General features: G+C 41.2%; 2 protein-coding genes across 2 annotated transcripts in view; both read right to left on the reverse strand.

The window, feature by feature from the left end:
* The window catches only part of LOC131223666 (phenylacetaldehyde reductase-like), an 86,477-nt gene extending 75,422 nt beyond the window's left edge, over positions 1-11,055 (reverse strand). Inside the window, exon 1 of the mRNA XM_058219120.1 lies at positions 11,051-11,055. The gene's annotated coding sequence lies outside the window, so the exon portion shown is untranslated. The remainder of the gene's footprint in view (positions 1-11,050) is intronic.
* LOC131223668 (mitochondrial import inner membrane translocase subunit TIM22-4-like) lies at positions 295-16,092 on the reverse strand. Its single transcript, XM_058219122.1, has 5 exons — positions 15,956-16,092; positions 13,806-14,036; positions 4,320-4,510; positions 4,146-4,218; positions 295-808 (listed from the first exon to the last, which is right to left on the reverse strand). The coding sequence occupies exons 2-5, from the start codon at positions 13,975-13,977 to the stop codon at positions 723-725; spliced, it is 522 nt and encodes a 173-aa protein (XP_058075105.1). The 5' UTR covers positions 13,978-14,036; positions 15,956-16,092; the 3' UTR covers positions 295-722.
* Between the last annotated feature and the right edge of the window lie 4,392 nt (positions 16,093-20,484).

The following is a 20,484-nucleotide window of genomic DNA, read 5'->3' on the forward strand; positions in this document are numbered from 1 at the left end:
CCCGTGCTTTACCCGATGCATGTGGTTTACGGGTGATTGCGTGCATCCGCTAGGAAGAGTCTCGCCTTCAAAAGGGGTGGGGACATCCTTTCGTCATTTAAAAAAAAAAAAAAAAAGGTGGTCACTTGAATGAATTCTATGATAGTATCAATACGAAGAGAAGAAATCTTGGATACATGCTTGTCATGACACTTAAAACCCACATGTTACTGTCATCTGAGTCTATTACAACAGTAGTAATTCATCCAACCTTATCTTATAACTACATATATAATACAGGAGAATGCTTCACGGTTGGCAATCTTTGAGACATTCATGAAACCTTCATATAGATAATCAAAGGAACATCCATAACCGAAATACAATTTCTCTAGTTGATAATCACTCACAAGTCACAAGAAATCAGAATGACAACAAAATTCTTGAGAATCCTTTCTCATTGGTATTATTCCGAACCATATATGTTTTCTATCTACTCAACTTTCCCTAGTGCTAAACTCTTCCTATGAATTAAATATTACAATGTCGAAGGATCATTATCCAATCAATGAAATTTCACATTATAAAAAAGGGGGAACAAAATGGGGAAACAAAATCAGGAAGATGAAGTTTCTGATCGAATAATTGCAAGGCACACATGAATTGCCACTCTTTGTCCAAGTCAAATGGCAGCAAAGGATGACTGTTCAAAATTGAGTATGATGGAACTGAGTACCTATTAATTAATCATGCCTGTCCAAGAATTTCTCGATCAGAACTGAAAATGCTGCAAAACCCGCACAACCAACGCACGCAGCCTTTGGTCCACCTAGAAGTAGAGATGTTCGAGAAGAGGTTAGCACATCCATAGTTCAATAAACATGCAAAACAACTTCTAGTGGATGAAAAATGCAAGTGCCAGAAATCAATCAGTTGTAACGATTCCAAGAACAATTGCACGAAGTATGAAAGTCAGCAGCAATGGATTCGGGCGCAGGGGCGGGGAAGCATCTGTTTCAAAATGTTAGCAAGCATAAACAGCTAGGCAGGAGTAGGAGCAGCAGCTGAGTATTAAGAGCAATTCGAAGTGGGAGCAACACAAATGTCAGGTCTTGCAACTAATAACTCCAAGACAACAATACTCTGCTTCACATCAACAAATCACGGGGCAAATCTGCCCTACTTGCAACAACAATCATGTCAACAGCATTGAACAATTACAGTCAAACTCATTTTTTTAGACAAATTGGAGGACGTTGGCGAGGGAGATGTTTTCCATGGAAGTGCTAGGTGTAAAAAATGACATTAGATCATAAATAGAAAGTGTCTAGAGGATTCAAAGGAAATACCACTCATGTTTTAGTAGAAGTTTGCATATCGGTAAAGTCATCCAAATTTCCATTTCCTCTTTTGTTAGGCTGAAAGTGCAAGAAAATTTACAGATTTGTGCTGCAAACTTTGTTTGCCTTTCTTCGTCACGAAAGGAACATCTTATGGAAATGTTGTTAGGATAGGGAACTAGAAACAAATTGTTTGCTGAATTTACCAATGAATCCTCTCTTAACACCAACAGACTTGAAAATTACGATAATGGTGTTGGATGTATGTGCTGTGGAAAGCCAATCAGGCCTAGGTCATTGGACCTAGATCACTTGTGAGCTTTAGGGATGATTGGAATTAAACAATTGGTGACTTCTAATTTCAAGGTTCTATTACCAATTGTGTGTGAAACTTGGCATTATACTTTTAGTAGGTTACATAAATCCCATTATGGAGACGATTTAATAAGCCTATCAGGAAAAGAATGAAATGGACACAATGGCCAAGAAGGCTAAGGAAGGGTTATTGTACCACAGTTCTTGAGTACCCTAAATTCCATGACCACTAAAGTGGGTTTGGGTGACCCTTGATGATATTTGTGATTACCCTGTGTCAAGAGAAACCAACGACGAGTTGGGATGGACTAATCACCACCATGGGCTATCTCGTTGTCTATGCCCTTCATCAAATGGGAATGCAGATGTTTGCTAGTTTAGGGGTATTAGTGATAGACTTGATTGAATAATTGCATTGAAGGATCACATCAAGTCTCCTAATCGAGAGGTCCACCATGCGTTGATTGCATTGACTTGATCATGCAGTAGCTTTGATTAATTCTTACACCTGTGGTTATGGAAGGACTTCATAGTCCTCGTGCGATGGCTTTGACACACCTCTTGAGGTCACTTTAATGGCTGACAAAAGGGTGTGGTTGGGTACAAGTATTAGATCCAAAAGACCATGTTAGCTTTAGCACACTTGATTTCCATGGAAATGTGGAAAGGTCGATGGTTAGAGAGCGTGAGCTGTCTCTCAAAAAGGTCAAGTCTCCATGTAACAAGTTCTTTTTTCTCTTCTTCTTCTTCTTTCTTTGAGAAAATAGAAAATGCCTTTTTACAAGGAAAACTGTGAAAATGGAAATTGATTTCCACAACTGACTTTGTTTTCACTAATGGAGGAAAACATCACATCTGAGAAAAAAATTATTTCTATTGTGGAAAAGAGGATTCCACCAATCCAAGCAGCCAAATGATAGCCGATTGAAGCCCTTAAGGACGACTCCATACCAACTGTATGGTTTTTAGAAGCCATATTGTTTGGGTGTAGGAAACTCATGATTGCTATATAAGTTGATTTCGGAAAGTTTTGGATGTCTTTATTAATTGCTTCATTTAGGACAAATTTCTAATACCATTTTCTTTCTCTAGATTAGGATTTTTCTTTTCTTTTTGTCTCTTTTTTTTTTTTTTGGAGATCTGATTAAATACAGCCAGCATGGATGGAGCTATAGGAGCAGAGATCTTCTTAGATGTATAATGGCCCATATAAAAACCTCTAAAATCATACCATGTGCATGAATTATTATTATTATATTATTATTTTAAACACGCACACACACTCACGTTGGTGGAATTTCACCACCTATGGATACTCGAACCCTTGACCGGCTGTTGAAACTCCTGAGAGTCTACCACCAGAGCAAGAGTAAGGATCCATCATCTATTGCTTATCTCCTTCAAAGATTAACCGTTAGGTTGTTTGGTTTACACCAACAACCACGCATTTTATCTTCATCCATGGGACCTGCTATAAGGTTTTGGACTTCCAATTGGTACATATAGGCAGATCTTATTTTGTTTCTGAGCTTGTTGCATCAAGCAGGTTGGGCATGGGTTGGTTTGTCTACCTAGATTTTGAACTACTCGACCAAGCTCTATAGACAATATTTATTTTGCACGGCCTGGGCTGGGCCATTCACAGGCCTAATCTCCTCATATGTTTCATCTATAGCTACTATATGGAACATTGACTGCCTTCAATTCAGATTCTAAATTTCTGTTATTAGAAGTACTCAATATTTAAATATATCCCCATCTCTGGCCATATTGGAGTATCATCATTAAATGACCATATGTTCAATATAAGCATCACAAATTGATGTGGGTAAGACAATAAAAACTCTCCCGCATATGTTTCCTTCATTTCAACTTTTAAGCTACCACTACACAATAAATAATCAATATTCAAAGATATCCCTATATTGGTGCGCTAACCATCATCATAAAATGGCAATATGTTCAACATAAGCTTCCTAGGGAAAAAAAGAATAAATCTAATCTAGCCACTTTTTTTCACCAATCTTATCATGGGGTAGTATGCAATGCTCAACTTGAATTAGTCTTCTCATTCAAGTCGGCATTTCATTAAGGTTGTGCTCACCATTTAGCCATCAAGATAGCCCATCTGGTGAGCCCATGATGGATGGGTGAGTCAAAACTAACAGATCCATCAATAAGGGCCCACCATTTACTCATTAAGATTGTCAACTCACCATGGTAGGGTGAGGAGAAAATGACAAATCCATAAAAAAATCCCAGCCATCTGACAGATCAACTCTTTCCATTGACAGTTTGTTGCATTTTAATCATGCCCATCCATTTGCAGGCCAAAATCGGATAGCTGGGGACAGATGAATAGTTTGGATCACTGAAAGGTGGGGCTCACTAGTATGAAATGCTGGCCTGAACTAAGTAGTAGTCTTTGGGGCCAAGAGTCAAATATTCTCTTTCACAAGTACACACCCATGTTCTCAATTTTTTTAGAAATGAACAGAGACAAAAGTTTACCCTTTGCAGATATTGCCCCTCCAGTAACACACCCAGCCACAACAGTATTCGTGGTGTCATGTTTCGCCCGAGTCTAAAACACAAACAATACCAGTCAACTTCAAGGAAAGTAATCAAATCTGCAAAATAAAGAACAAAATAAGACATTTTTATCTTCCTTTTGCTCCTATTCACCTTCTCTACAATGCATTCGGCAGCGGAGAAAATCAAGCCCATCACAGCAAACGTCTTGGCAGAATTAATGCTTCTTCTCCCCATCTGCTTGGCGTTATAAATGAATTGCTGCTTTCCAGTCATTTCCTCTTGCATTAAGGGATTATCCAAAGCCCCAAGAAACAAACCCATGAACAAACCAAGCCCGCCTCCTACAAATTTTCCATACCAGAAACAATTAGAAGGCCTACAATCTGAAACTATTAAAAATCCCAAAAAACGAAGATGAATAGAAAAGAAAACGAAAAGGAATTGTACAAAAGAGAGGAAACAAAGAACCCTTGTATACATAACTCAAAAAAAAAAAAGAAAAAAAAAAAGAAGAACCCTGATGAGGACATCCTAACCGTTTAAAGTTTATCATCAACGGAAGTGGGCCCCACAAGCATCACTATGGATAGGATGAGATTGAAGATCAAGAGAAACTTGTTGCAGAATTATTATTTTTAGTCTGTTAGTCTTATGTTAATTTCCTTTTGCAAAAATTTCTATTTTTTAGAAATTCATATTTTTAGAAATTTCTACTTTCAAAAAATGCTATTTTTAGATATTTCTATTTTTAGAAATTTCTATCTTAGTTAATTTCCTGATTTTCAGAAAATTCTAGTTTTAAGAAAATTCTATTTTTTTTAGTTTCCTAATTAGGTTGTTTTTAAACTAAGACTTTTGTTAGTTTCCTACTTAGGTTGTTTCTAAACTAAGGCTTTTGTTAGTTTCCTGTTTATGTTGTTACTAATCTAAGTAACTATGGGTATTTTAGTATTTTCCTTTTATTTGCAAGTTCTATTTAACGGGAGTTAAGCCCTAAACATTGTAGTTGATTTTTATTTTTTATTTTTTGAGAAAAGAATAAAGCTACGGAGCTTTTCCACGGCCGGGTGTGAGACCTTCTTCTTACTCCTACTTTCTTTCTCTGCTTAATCATTATAATTTTCTTCTTACTTCTTCTTTCTTCCATCTAGTTTATTTGCAAAAGTTTGGAATTCTATTTGTAAATTTCCTACTTCTTGGATCTATTCAAACATCCCCAGCTGATAATCTTATTTGATCTAACAGTTTGTTAAAGGATTAGATCATCACATTGGATGGTTGAATTGGCCCTTGTGAGACATGAAAGTCCTATCTTTCGTAGGATCCACTTTTCATATTTGAATCTTTCGTACTATATGATTGTAATGGATGACCATGATCATTGATGAGTTTTCTTTCAGATAATTCTTATTTATGATGAATAAACACACGGAAAATTGATTGTTATTTTGTGTTTTATCTTAAATTCTAATTATTGTACAAATTTAGAATGAAGGAACATTGATGGGTAAGAGAATGGAATTAGTGGATACGATAGTTAATGATGCAAGACAATTAACCGCTTGCTCTAAAAGCTCGAACTGATAGAGCATGGCGAATTAATCCATTTATCTCATAGCCTAGGCCCCACATCGCATGAGTTAGGATCTTGGCCGAACCCCCATCGTGGGCCCCACATCCCATGAGTTAGGATCTCGGCCGAACCCCCCTCGTGGACCCCACATCACATGGGTACCACCTCACACAAGCCACCCGCCTCACACGGGCCGCCCCACCTCGAGTGTGCCCCTACATCCCACAGGCAATCCCACTCAAGCCCGGTGTGAAAATGCCCCTGAATTAATCAACCCCGGTGAGGAGTCTCGAACACGAGACTTGCCGCTCTGATACCACTTTGATGCAGGACAATTAGCCACTTGCTCTAAAAGCTCGAATTGATAGATCATGGTGAATTAATCCATTTATCTCATAGCCAAGGCCTCACATCCCATGATTTAGGATCTCGGCTGAACCCCCCTCGTGGGCCCCACATCACATGGGTACCGCCTCACACGAGTCACCCGCCTCGAGTGTGCCCCTGCATCTCACCAGCAACCCTACTCGAGCCTAGTGTGAAAATGCCCCTACATTAGTTAACTTGCATACAAGAGACCAAGTGGAAAGGAGTAAAAGCTAAGGAAATTCATAGATATAATTTGTGTATATAGGAAAGGACAACAATAGAAATGAGGCGGCAATAGTTATGAATAAAGAAGGGATAAAGTTGTAGACATTAGAGGAAACGCAGTAGGCTTTTATTAATAAATCTTGTGATGGGAGATGACGTTATGCCATTAGTGCATATGCGCCACAAATAGAATATATATATATATATATATATATATTAAAGGTGTGATTTAACAAGGGATAGGGCTTGGATTATAATGATGATGACGAAGACGACAGCAGAGACGATGATGATGAATAATTACCATTCCTAACCTAACTCACTCTAATCCTAAAAAGCTTGTAACAAAAGAAGAAAAGCAACAAACAAGGAAAATAATCTAAAAATACTCCAAAAATACTATCTAAACTCCTTGTACACAACCACATGCAACTTGTATAAACTCTAAAATACTCAGCCAGTTGGACTTGTGGGCCCCAGATTCCAATTGGATCTTCTATTTGGGCCATCCAATTGGATTTGTGGACCCCACACTCCGATTGGACCATTAATTTGATCGATATCTTACATTGGACCATTGAAGTGTTCCAGATCTTTAATCAGTCCAATAGGAACCACAATGTCGTCTAGATCATCAATTGAAACCATTAAATGGACCTAATCCTCAATCAGGACCCTTGGATGGGACTAATATTCAATCAATCAGCCAAGGAACTGCCCTTAGACCTTTCTTTGTTGATCAAATCATGATGCATCAATGGCAGATTAGAATATGTTCAGGCAACCTCCATCTCTAACTGGAAGAATGAAGTTGTTTTTGATAGCTAGTCAAGAGGAATAAAATAATGGATAAATTCATTCATGAAGAGAATATGGCATGAAAGACAGAGCTTTGTGTTTTGTTCAATTTACATCAAAAGCAGAGATGACGCAGGTTATTGAGATGATAAATGGAAGGAAGTTTTGAGGAATTGAGGTTTGACTAGAAGGCAAACTTTGATTCTCTAAAATAAATAGAAAATATAGGTGTGAGAAAAAGGCACATCAGAGACTTAGGTGTGAGAAAAGGGCACATCAAAGACTAAGAATAGAGGTGTTACCTGATGTGAGAAAAGGGCATATCAGACCCACCCAGGATTTGGGCGAATGGCTAATGTTGTGGGTTTGCTCCCCACAAACGTGAGTTCGATTCCCCTCCCCATGCTTTAGCTGATGCACGTGGTATGCGGGTGATTGTGTGCATCCGCAGACAATAATCCCGTCTTAAAAAGAGGCTGGGACACCCTATCATCATTTATTTTATTTTTTTTAAGGACACATCAGAGACTAAGAATAGAGGTGTTAACCAAGTGGGTTACCACTCAAAATGGGACTTTGAGGATGGGTGCTTGAAGCCGCTCGCATGTCTCTCAAAAATGTTTCTGGGAGTCTACGCCTAATTGACCCCAGGAATTAATGGCTGGGTGGAAGACAATCAAGGAAAAAGGCAATGGTAATGGTGGTGGCAAAAACAATACCAGTTGGTGGGTGGGAGAAAAGCATGGCAGGGTCTTTATTCTCTAAAGAATTTTTGGTGGAAAATAGGGTGCGATTCTTTTGTCGTTTGTGTTTGATGCCTTGACAGTGTTAAAGTAGGGTACTGAGATACTCAAAGGATCATTAAGAAGCTTGGCTCAGTAAGTACAAATGTAGAATATGATCTCAAGGGAGTTTGGGTTCTACCATATGGAATAACACTCGTGAATGGGTGAAAGAAAACTTTACAGGAGTGGCTTTTGTTTTCATTCAATTATAGGCTTAAAGATGGCATTCAAGGTGGAAGGCATCTAGTAACAGATTATGATGGTGATAGAAGTAATCAAGTTTGCCTCCCTAAATACCTGTCTCAATGCAGGGGGAGGGGACGGAGATGAAATCTAAGGTTGGGTTAATGGCAGAAAGCATCTAGTCCCAAAGTAAGATGTGGATAGAAAATAGAGACTCCAATGCCACTTCTATCATCCTGATGGTTTATTGAATGCTAGTTAAGTTTCGATTGTAGAGGGCAAAAAGAGCATGTGTTGTCCATCTAAAAGAGAAAACGTGAAGGAGGTTCATAGCACAGGTGAAGCCCAGTCCAGCTTAGAAGAGGATAGAGAGTTGGCAAGAGTGGTTGGCCCCATGTCATGGTTGTTGAGGATGTCTCTTAAATGTGGTGATAGGTAAGTGTTCATCGGGCAGGTTCTCGTTGGAGCTAATATGGCACCAATACTCAATCCAGGTGTCATTTTAAATCTCACAGATGAGGTAGGTGGGATATCATGTCTACAAAGACTTCCTAAGGCCTGAAACAGAAAAAGTCATGGACCTTAGCTTTGACAATGGGGAAACTCAAGAGATTGAGAGATAACATCCGCAAATTTGGGAGTGGTTGCCATGATCAAAATCATGGTAGAATATTGAATTTGACTTTGGGCACAAAAAGGGAAGGAGATATTATGTTAGGGGTAATGTAGTATTTTTTTTTCAGCAACTAAGAACTATGGGAAGAGTGTTGTGTTCGACAAAGGATAGAATGCCCTCAATAACAACATTAGTATAGATTGAAAACAGAACAATAATAATCTACCAATAAAATGATGATGATGATTATGCAATATCATATATGAAGACGGTACGACAAGGAGGGAAGCCATCATGATTAAGTACACAGGGTAAAGGAGGTTCAAAACTTACTAGCACAAAGTGGAATCTGGTACTGGAGTCTGGAGCAAGGCAACATCTTTTCAAAATGCTAGAAATTGTAAAGCCTAGGAAGTGGAAGCAAGACCACACATCTGAAGCGTCGGTTTGAAGGAGGGACACCTCGATAGAAGAATCTTGCAATTGAAGTTCAGAGAATATTAGGAAGCTTGTTTCTAGTGTGTACAAGGAGGAGGAAATCAGAATCCTAAAGGAATTAGTCTCTGAATCACATGCTAGGCTTGCCCAAGGTTGAACATAAGGTGAGAGGTAACAACTTCTATTGTGGCTAGCAACATTACAAATGTAGAAATGCATGTGGAGAGAAACCATAAATCACATCAAATGCACCCCTTATGATCTCAAAAGATTCCATCATTCTTGGCAAGTTCCCAGTCTCCTTTACTGGCACAAAAATCGGCTCCAGGTTGGTCAAAGAGAGACAATGGTAGTAGAAGGAAAAGTTACGTTATTATGATAGAACATGAACATGAACGTAGGAAAAAAGGGAGCTTAGGAATAATCATTGGGTGGCTTTAACATGGTTATACGCTTCCTATCCCTATCTATTTTTTCACTTTGTTTATATCCATACAAGTCTGGAATGCTCTATGTCAGCACCCTCAACTTGATACCTTGCAAGTAAGGCATTATCTCACATTCATGGCCATAGCTTTGTTGTGAAAGGAAGTTTAAATAAAGTAACCATCTCAGTTACTTTGCTGGGTTTTTGGGGTGATTGCTTCTTTTTCTTAATTATTTCCATTGTGAAAGAAGAATTGAGTACAAGATTGGCGGTAAGAAAAAAAAAAAAAAGTGCAAATTTAAGAGGGAGAAAGAAAATAGGGGTTTTAAGCTGATATTTCTTGGTTTGAAGTCCCCTAATTCCGGGTTGAAGTTAAAGTGCACGAGGGTTGAAGTTACAAAATGTTCCAGGTTGGCATGTGTGTTTTGTGAAAACTTGCATGTGGTGCTAGCAGACCCATCAAAACAAACATATTACAATTGATTATTTAGAATCGAACCAAAAATAAGATTATTTTTTTTTTTTTTCCTGCATGGTGTGCTATGGCAGTATGCAGTTTGGATGACCTACAAGCTAACAATTCTGTATATTTGACTTGTCGGGGTTTGGGCAAATGGCTAGTGTCGTGGGTTTGCTCCCCACAGACGTGAGTTCGATTCCCCTTCCCTTGCTTACTCAATGCACGTGGTTTGCGAGTGATTTCATGCATCTGCAAGGAATAGTCTTGCCTTAAAAAGGGGCAAGGACACCCTGTTGTCATAAAATAAAATAAATTTAAAATTTATGAAAAAAAAAAAACAATTTAATATATTTTCAAAATCTTATTTTGGCCAAGTCATAACTTTAGATACTCGTTGAGTTGAACATTTTGTCCACAAACTGCAACCCCTGTCCACATGAATGCCCTCCTTTCATTTTCACTCCATCATTGTAGAGAGAGAGAGAACATTGTTTTCCCTTTGGTTGATCTGATAAATATTTCTTTATATATATATATATATATTTTCTACTCTCTAGTTTAGTACAAACAAACCGTAAAATTCATGCTTCGCAAGCTTGTTTGGCATTGCGTACTCAAGATCTCCTCTCCTTTCCTTACCTAATGTAACATGGAGGTAGAGGTCGTCCCATCATCGTCAAATTATTAGCAAATTCACATTTTGGGTAATGCACAATGGTTAGGCTAAAGTGTAGTGTTGACATGATAGCAGTGGCATGTCAAGTAAAAATGTATCAATTGGCTCCATGCTATTCTGATGTAGGGGAATCTTAGTGTGATTCCAATGATGCACCGTATCTCCACACTGGGGTGGTGTGGCCTACGAGGTGAGGTCTATGAAATGCAGAATGGCCATGAGGTGCAACCCACCGTGGGACTATGCAATTCGAGGACCCATGCGAAGCGGGGGTTGCCCACGGGGAGGTCTCGCCTAGGTTTGCCTGGGAGGGCCTACATATAGGGATAAATCAATCTTTCTCCATCAGCTTTGGAGCTTTTGGTGCGATGGTCAGTTGTCCTCTATCAAAATAGTATCAGAGCGGGAGCCCAGTGTTCGAGTCTCCTCACCGGCATAGGTGGATGATGCGGGGGCATCTTAGTGTGATTCCAAGGATGCACCGTATCTCCACGCTGGGGTGAGGTGGCCCACGAGGTGGGACCCATTGTGGGACCGCGTGATTCGAGGACCTATGCGATTCGAGGGTTGCCACAGGGGGAGCCCATTGTGGGACCGTGCGATTCGAGGACCTATGCGAAGTGGGGGTTGCCACGGGGGGGTATCGTCTGGGTTTGTCTAGGAGGCCCTGCATATAGGGATAAATCAATCCTTCCCCATCAGCTCTGGAGCTTTTGGTGCGCCAGTCGGTTGTCCATTATCATATTATTTATGCTAAGTACTTGAGCATGTCCATTCCACATTTGGTTCTATGTTAGTGTCAGCTTGGGTTACCATTTTTATTACCTAATATGAGGGAACTACATGTGTGTGTGTGTGAATCATTCTCAGTGTATGTTTGGAAACTCCCTCCATGACCTCCTCTGCATCCTTACCCTTTTGGCGTGTTAGGTGTATTAGTTAGGTTGAAGGTTAGTAGTGACTAGGAACTTGTTGTCAATGTATGCCTCCACTATGTCCAGTTATAGAACCTAGGTAAAAGAAGAAGGTTGTTCTCCAGTGGCTGCTGATCATAAAGCTTTCATTAATCTACCATTTGAAGATGGTTTTGAGATGCTTCATTCTCAGCAGTTTGCGTGGCAATCTTTGCTCGCTTGCCCATTAGGGTGGGCATGTAATAGTTGGGCTAAAGGTAGGGCTGCAACTTGGGGTTCGAGCCCGTACCCAAACCCAATCCGAGTTCAAGTCGGGTATGGGCCGTTCGGGTTGGAAAACTCCTACACGATATGAAATCAGATTGGGTTCAGGTTGAGCAAATTCAGGTCAGGTCAGTGTTTTAAATATCAATGATATCGGCCAATATATCCCATGATATATCTTGTATCCCACCTGCGTGATACGAAATACACTAGTGGGATATATCACACATGTTCGATCCGGTGAGAATTTTTTAAATTTTCGATCCTTTATATATATATATATATATATATATATATATATATATATATATATATATATATATATATATAAATCATGTTAAATCAGTGTCAAATTGTTACAAACCTATGATTTTTCATGTTTTGCATGGCATGAAAAATCATGGATTGGGAACTTCGATTTCAAGATTTGGAGGAGAAAGACTGAGTTGCTGAAAATTTAAAAAAAAAAAATCAAAATCAAATATGTATTTAACCTAATCTAGTGATTCTTCTATTGCTTTTGAATGTACTGCTTGTGTTTCCACGTCTTCTTACATTTATAAATTATTTGAATAGACTTTGAATATACTTACATCAATTCAGTTAGACAACGCATAGATTAGGACCCCATACAAAGGAAACCTACTATGTGCACTTGTTTTTTGTAATGTTTTGATCTGTTAGTGTGTATTGATGTCTTTTTTAACAATCACTGAAATTTTGTTAAAAAATTCGGCCAATTTCCAATGTTTCCCCATGTTTCCAACAATAGCGACACCTTACGCGATACAACCGATATATCCCATGCAATAACCGATACGTATCTGTATCCCAAGGGTGCGATACATAATGCAATACCGATAGTTCGAACATTGGGTCAGGTTGGGAATTCTCATATGTATTTGGGTCAGATTGGATTGGGTTGGTTTAGGGTTGAGTATAGAGGAATTCGGGCTACGTTCAGGTTGGGCACCTCGGGTTGGAATTCTGATCAGGTCCTATTGTTGTTTGTGTCCTCTTGAGGTCAGGTTGGACTCGAGATGACCTTGAACCCAACCCAACCCAACCCAACCCACCCAAGTTGCACCCCCAGCTAGTCGTCCACACTGGTTAGACCAGTTTGGCATGTGAGTGGTGTCGATGTGAGCTCCATCATGGCTGGTTCCTGAATCAAAGGAGGTAAGTCCGTGCCTGCTGGGCAACTGACCACAAAACTCTTTTCCAGTCTACTATTTAGAAGTCAATACCAAATTGACGAGACAACGGCAAAGATGACTATGATGGTCATGTAGGGGGTTGGTGGTGATGATCTCAAGATGCTCTGAAGCAGTGTTCAGCAAGAGGGTTATGTTGCAGGCGAGTGAGATGCTACTGGTGAAAATGATAAGACAAAGAGGGTGCATGAATGTGAGGTAGTCCTTGTATGAAAGGGTTCATCTTTGTTCACTTATTTCAGTATTCCTCCTTGTATCACTAACCAAACGAAACCATCATGGGAACCAATTAACAAATGCCGCTCCCAATGAGAAGTGTAGGTGCCTTTCTTTTGTGTTTGAAGTCATTCTAAAGAGAGTGGCCATTACTAAAATTCCTTATTCAATTTCCCCTTTTTCTCGATAATCTATGAATGCAGCGTGAGTTCTTGAACACATCAAATGACATTTCCTAACAATCTAGAGAATGCATATGCATTTATCTCTGACTACGGTCAATGAAAATGCCCACCTCCTCAAGATTCTTGCAAAGTAAAAGACCATAAAAAGCCCATAATCTGGAACAAAAGATTGGCAAATATATGCAATGAAATGAGAAACCCACAAACAAAACAATCCAAGAAAGACCCAATTTCTGTTTAAGAAGAAACAAACCCAAAATAGAATCTTTTTAAGAGAGAGAAGAGAGACACACCCATGATACCGCTGACAGCACTGCGAACAGCGCAGTTGTTCCAGATATCTTGGCCACGGATTTCTTCGACCGTTGGCAGCCTCAACGGCTCTATTTGAGGCTTCTCCTCTTGATTTGGTGGTATCGCGGGAGATGAAGCTGATTCGGTATTGGTCTCTGAGGTGGACGTCATTTCAGTACTCTCTCGAACCAGCGAAAGGAGAGAGAAAGAGAAGCTCAGCGAACCATGAACTGAGGGCCTGTTTGGATGCCTGTAAGTTGGGTAAGTGGGAAGTAACTTACAGGGAAGTCAGTTACAGGTGGTGTTTGGGGGAGAAAAATCACCTGTAAGTCACTTACAGGCAAATCTACCAAAAAACTGCAGGGGGGTGGGGGTGAGAAGTCACTTCCCTGTAAGTCACAGGCTCAACGGTCGGATTTTTAAAAAGAGTGGAAGAGGGAGAAACGCACCAATGGGTATTGAAGGTATCGCTTCTCCCTCTCTGCAATCTCTCTTCCCCTCCCTCTCTGCAATCTCTCTCCCCGTCCCTCCGTCTCTGCAATCTCTCTTCCCCTCCCTCTCTGCAATCTCTCTCCCCGTCCCTCCGTCTCTGCAATCTCTCTCTGCAATTACCGCCTTCCGTCTCTTCTCCTCCTAGAACGGTAGGGTTTCATCAACCTTTTTTTCTCCTTCAAAACGGTAGTAGTCACTTATACGCACCTGCGCATGTGCGCATTTTTTCACACGTGTCATGGACCTCTAATCCGAACGGTCCATCTGATGCAGCATCCCATGAAACGTGTAAGGGCCAATTTCACCCTGATTTAAAACTTTGGTGGGCCATATAAAAGAGAGATGCAAAGTAAGGCAGGAAAATGTTTTCTTTTGTCATGGCCCACCAATGTTTTATATCAAAGTAAAAGATGGCTTATAGGGTTTCATAGGGTTCTTCATCACGTGGACCGTTCAGATTTTGGGTTATAGGGGTTGCATGGGGTTCTTCATCACGTGGACCGTTCAGATTTTGGACTCAAGTCACGTACGATGAGTTCTTAAAAAGTTCTCAAGAGAGCTCCTGCGAACTTGCACGCGGCTAACTATTACGCGGGAAGGGATTAGGGATTGAGTGCTGGGTAACGCGTAAACTCTTTGAGATCCACCATGATATATATATTTGATCCACACTGTCCATCCATTATAATATTTAATTTTAAATTCTGATCCTAAAAATTAGTTATATCGAAAGATAATGTCGACCACACTATAGGAAATAGTGTGAATTGAGTGTATACCATTGAAAATTCCTAGGAGGCCACAGAAGTTATGGATCAAGCTGATTTTTTTCCCCCCTCATCCAGGTGTTTGTGATCTCATGAACATGTTAGATGACAAATAAAGATCACTATGGCGCTAGAAAGGTTTCAACAGCCTAATTTAGTATTTCCAGTGTTTCCTATGGTATGGTCCACTTGGGCTTTGGATATGCTTAATTTTATGGATGGACCTCTGCATGTAGATGAAAAAAATGGATGGACTGCTTGGATAAACCGTATGCATTTACAGTGGGCTTCAACTGAATTTACTTTGTGTAATAAAAGTAAAGCAGCAACTCAATACGCAGTCTGATTGCATTATTGGTAACACAGTAGTGGGTATTACCCTTGTCGTGGGCCCACCTTGATGATGTGTTATATATCCACTCCGCCCAACCATTTCTCCATCAGAGATTTTAAGCCCACCTTATTTGTGTTGCCGAGTTTTTCACTGAGGAAGTTTATTCTCAATGTTTAAATTGAGTTATTATTCCATATTATAGATATTTTGAATTCGTGGGCCCACTTTTATAGCCCACTTGATGATTGGTTTAGCTTAATAATTATCTCAAATATTCATCTTGACGGGCTTAACAAAATAACATATTTGATCTCATGTTTTTTTATATGGTTATAACATTTTAGAACAATTTTCTAATCTACGCTCTACTTGATGTGAATATACAACTTTCTACTTGTAAGTAACTTACAGGTTATCCAATCAGAAAAACTAACTTACTTGTAAGTGACTCACAACTTACATCCAAACAGATTACCTGTAAGTAACTTTTACTTATAAGTGACTTACAGGTAAGTCACTTACAACTTAAAAGAACTTACAGGCATCCAAACAGGCCCTGAAATTCCAGACAAAGGAAAGGAAAGGCTTTCCACGATAAATTTGCAAAATAAGACGGAAGATGTGGAAAAGAAAAGCAATCAGGGTAGAAAAGATGGCGTCATTTCCTTTCTTCAGTTCCGTGCGAGGATTCGCAAAAAAACCTACGAACAAGGGCCTTTGTGTTCATGAGATCCACACCGTCCATTAGGTGTGACACCTGGAAACGGATTGGCTACTCCCCCTGCCACCAGCCCAATGGCTGATGGTCGATGGTTTGTGGGCCCCACCATGACGTATGTGTTTCATCCATGCCGTCCATATATTTTTATAGATCATTTTAGGGCTTCATCCCAAAATTGAGATATATCCCAATCTCAAGTGGACCACATTATAGGAAACAGTGTTGAATGAACATCGACCATTAAAAACTCTTTGGGGGCCATAAAGGTTTTGATCAAGCTAATCTTTTTTTTTTCTTCGATTAATCTGGGTTTGTATGACCTACTCAACAGATTGGAAGTCAAATAAACAGTACAGTGGGCCTTAGGAGGATTTTAATGGTGAATATCCAATCATTATTGTTTTCCTATAGCGTGGTCCACCTGAGATTTATATCCCTTTCAATTTTATATTTTTTGGTTAGAGCTCTAAAATGATCTGTAAAAATGGATGGACGGAATGGATGAAACACATACATCATGGTGGGGCCCACAGAGCACCAACCATCAGCCACCGGGTTGGTGGCTGGGGGAGTAGCCTATCCGTTTCTGCGACACATAGGGCAGCGTTTGGAAAGTTACTTTACGTAAGCTAGCTTATCCTAGTTTCTAATCATTGCCGTTTGGTCAACCAAAAAGTGAAATACTGCGTTGGTTTCTAGCATTCCCAGGAGTATTTATCCTTCGATTTTGTCCGCTCTTGACATCTACAATCAATCACATTGGGCCAACTTTTTATGTGAGCAGTAAAATTGTGTGAGCAAAAGCTTGACAAAGCTTGGTGAATAAGATCTCTTGAAAATTTATTAATTAAAAATTAATTATCTATTTAAATTAATAAGACAAATAACATTGGTGCTTTTCAAGCCAAATGAGTACAATATTATAAACTATAAAAGACACTGTTATGGGTAAATTCGAACCGAACCACATCAGGTTAACTTTGACGTCGATGAAGAAAGTCTCGGAAGGGTAACATCCGAGCCGAGGAAAATATCCAACTCGGGGGGTTCTGGTAGAACAATACGCCGACCCGATCTTCTCGTAATCTTGTGAAGACGACCTCAGAGCAATAGCAATATGTCCGATCCGACCCGTCCTTCACATCCAAGCTGGACCATACTTCATGCTTGACCGACCCGATCCTCTTTACTTGAACGTGTCATCACTCCATGGGCTCGGCTCGAGTTGCTAAGCATGATCTGAGCCAGGAGATCAGGTCGGTGGGAGCTCGATCAGTGACATCATCAATGTACGGCTCCAGTAATGCATGACTAGAGTTATGCCCAGCACACGATCTCTGGGTAACTGCCCACTACTGCGCCCTTGTAATCCTCGCGTGATGGTTATGACCATGTTGAGATTGTCGGACACATTCATTATTATCTTCAGGTATAAATACAGGTCATTTTTTACGGTAGAAGGTGCGTAATCTCTTGCACCCTCACTCCTAACCTACTCTACTTAGACCTGGTTTCCTTAGCCTAAGTTAGGCATCGGAGGGTCCCCTGCTTGAGCTAAAGTCTCCTTTGTCTGTTCCTTTGTGCAGGACCAGAGTTTGTTTCGAGCACTTAAGGTTCAGTAGAGGGTGGTATAGATTTTTACCTCAACATTTTTGGCGCCGTCTGTGGGAAGTTTGAACAAGAAGACTAGAAAGTTTTACCAGGCATGGCGAAAGGAAAGAAGAAAGTACTCCTAGTCGCGATCACGGAACCCGATCCGAGCAGGTAACCGCAACCATCCTCGTTACTCCATGCCGAGTCAGCTCCAACGAGGTCGTCTCAAAGGTCCCAAAGCTGAGGAGGCAAGTATAAGGCGATACAGAATGAGATTCAAGCATTGAGGGATGCAATCAATACTTTGAGGCAACAACGGGGGCAGCAGCAGCCCCCGAGCCGGGAAGAGGTCATCCCAGCTGCTTCAGAATCGGTGCGGGTGAGCTCGCAAGCAGGAGCGTCTCAGAACATGTCTGTTAGAGCTAACCTCGCACCGAATATGGTAATTCGGGCTCTAACCTACGTGTCAGTAACCTCAGTGTTAGCTCCGACCGACCTTCGGCATGAATTATAAAGGAGAAGAAGAGACAAGACACCCGAAGTCGAAGCTCCTCGAGAGACTATCGTCGAGAACCGAAATCCATGGGAAGCCTAGCTCGAGGAACTCAGGAATCAAATTAAGACTCTGCAACAGAACCAGCAGACTCTGACTTTGACTGTTGTGCAAGCAATGATGGAAGAGATCGAACCTCCGCTCACTTCTGATATCATGAGCGAAGTGATGCCTCTAAGGTTCAGGATGTCTCCCGTCATTTAATACCCGGGGACCCCATGGAGCATGTGGAGTCCTACCGGTCGTGGATGCAGATCCAATTAGCCTTGGAAGCGATGATGTGCCGAGCATTCTGGATAACTTTAAATGGGGCCACTAGGAATTGGTATCAATAGCTAAAGCCGAGGTCTATCAACACCTTTATTGAGCTTAGCAGATCATTCCTGACCCAGTTTATTGTCGACAAAAAGAGTCGAAAGCCGTCTACCCACTTGTTGATCCTCAAGCAGAAGAGCGGAAAGTCGTTAAAAAACTACATCTCCCGCTTCAACGAGGAAGCTCTACAGGTGGACGACTATTCAAACAAGATGGCGTTGTCTACGATGATCAGCGGACTCAAGGAGGGCTGATTCCTATTCTCGATTGGGAAGAACCCACCTTCAACCCTTAGCGAGCTCATCAGCCGTGCGCAGAAGTATACTAATGCTGAGGAGTTCTTCAGCTTGCGCAAAAGCAACTAGACTACCAAGTCCTCATCCAAAGGGAAGAGGCGAAGAGATGATGCACCGCAGCATGCGGACAAAGGAGGTTGGATGACAATACCTCTCAGGATAAGAGGTCGAGCCGAAAGCCTAGAGGAAGTTTAACTTGTACACTCCTCTCAACACATCCCCAGAGCAGATCCTTCTTGATATCCGAGATTAGAGGTTGCTACATTGGCTGAGCTATATGAAGACCGATGCTGGCCAGTGGAACAAATGCAAGTATTGTCACTTCCATCGCGACCACGACCACAATACCAGCGACTGCGTCGACCTCTCCGAGACCCCCATCCGTAAGGGTCATCTACAACAATACACGAAGAAGAAAGACATGCTCGGAAAGACGATCAGCCTCGCCGAGCTGAGGAAGAAGCCATAAAGATCTATGGTGGCCCATCCGGTGGCGGAGATTCGAATTGAGCTCGTAAGGCTCGCTCCAGGAGCACCGACCTCGAACATTACATCAACTTAGCCGAAAGGCTGAGGAAAGAGCTCCTATTAAGCCCATGTAATCTCATGTTTACGGAGGACGACGCGTGGGGAATCTAGCATCCCAATGATGATGCCTTAGTCATGGCAATGACGATAGCCAATCGCAAAGTCTACCATATCTTGGTCGACATTGGGAGCTAGGCCGATATACTCTACTCCAAAGCGTTTGACAGAATGGGAATAGACCGGTCACGCCTTCAACCTATAAAGACCCCGCTACACGGATTTGCTGGAGATAAGGTGATCTCCGAGGGCGCCATTTCCCTCTCAATGACAGCGGGAGAAGGACAGAATCAGGTGACTTTGTTAGTGGACTTCTTGGTAGTAAATGTGTCATCTATGCATAATGTTATCTCGAGGCGGCCATCCCTTAATGCAATGAGGCCGGTCGTCTTTACATATCATCTGATGATAAAACTTCCTTGCTGAGGGAGGGGTCAGATATGTCTGAGGAGATCAGTGCGAGGCGCACAGATGCTATTCGGTAGTGGTGAGAAAGGGCTCGGTAAAGCAAGCCCTCACCATAAATATGCTCGACCCCAGGGACTCTGCAGAAGACTCCGTCACCGAGGACTTGGTGATTGTCCTGCTCGAGGATGCGGATCTGAGCAGAACAATTCAGCTCCGGACATCGTTGAATTTCGAGCAACGAGATCAGATGCTGGCTTTTCTTCAAGAGCAGAAGGACGTCTTCGCATGGTCGCATGAAGATATGTCAGGCATCCCTCCAGATATCATGGTTCACAGGTTGAATGTAGACCCGGAACACAGACCAGTGAAGCAGAAAAGGAGAGCGTTTGGGCCCGAGAGGTATGTGGCCATCATTGACGAGGTATCAAAGCTCCTTGGCATTGGCTTCATTGAAGAGAGTCACTACCTAGACTGGATTGCAAATGTGGTCCTCGTGAAGAAGGCCAATGAAAAATGGCAGGTGTGCGTAGATTACTCGGATCTGAATAAGGCCTGCCCCAAGACAGCTTCCCACTACCACAGATCAACCAACTGGTTAATAGCACGGTTGACCA

The sequence above is a fragment of the Magnolia sinica genome, chromosome 13 (assembly GCF_029962835.1).
Source record: "Magnolia sinica isolate HGM2019 chromosome 13, MsV1, whole genome shotgun sequence".
Taxonomy (NCBI): domain Eukaryota; kingdom Viridiplantae; phylum Streptophyta; class Magnoliopsida; order Magnoliales; family Magnoliaceae; genus Magnolia; species Magnolia sinica.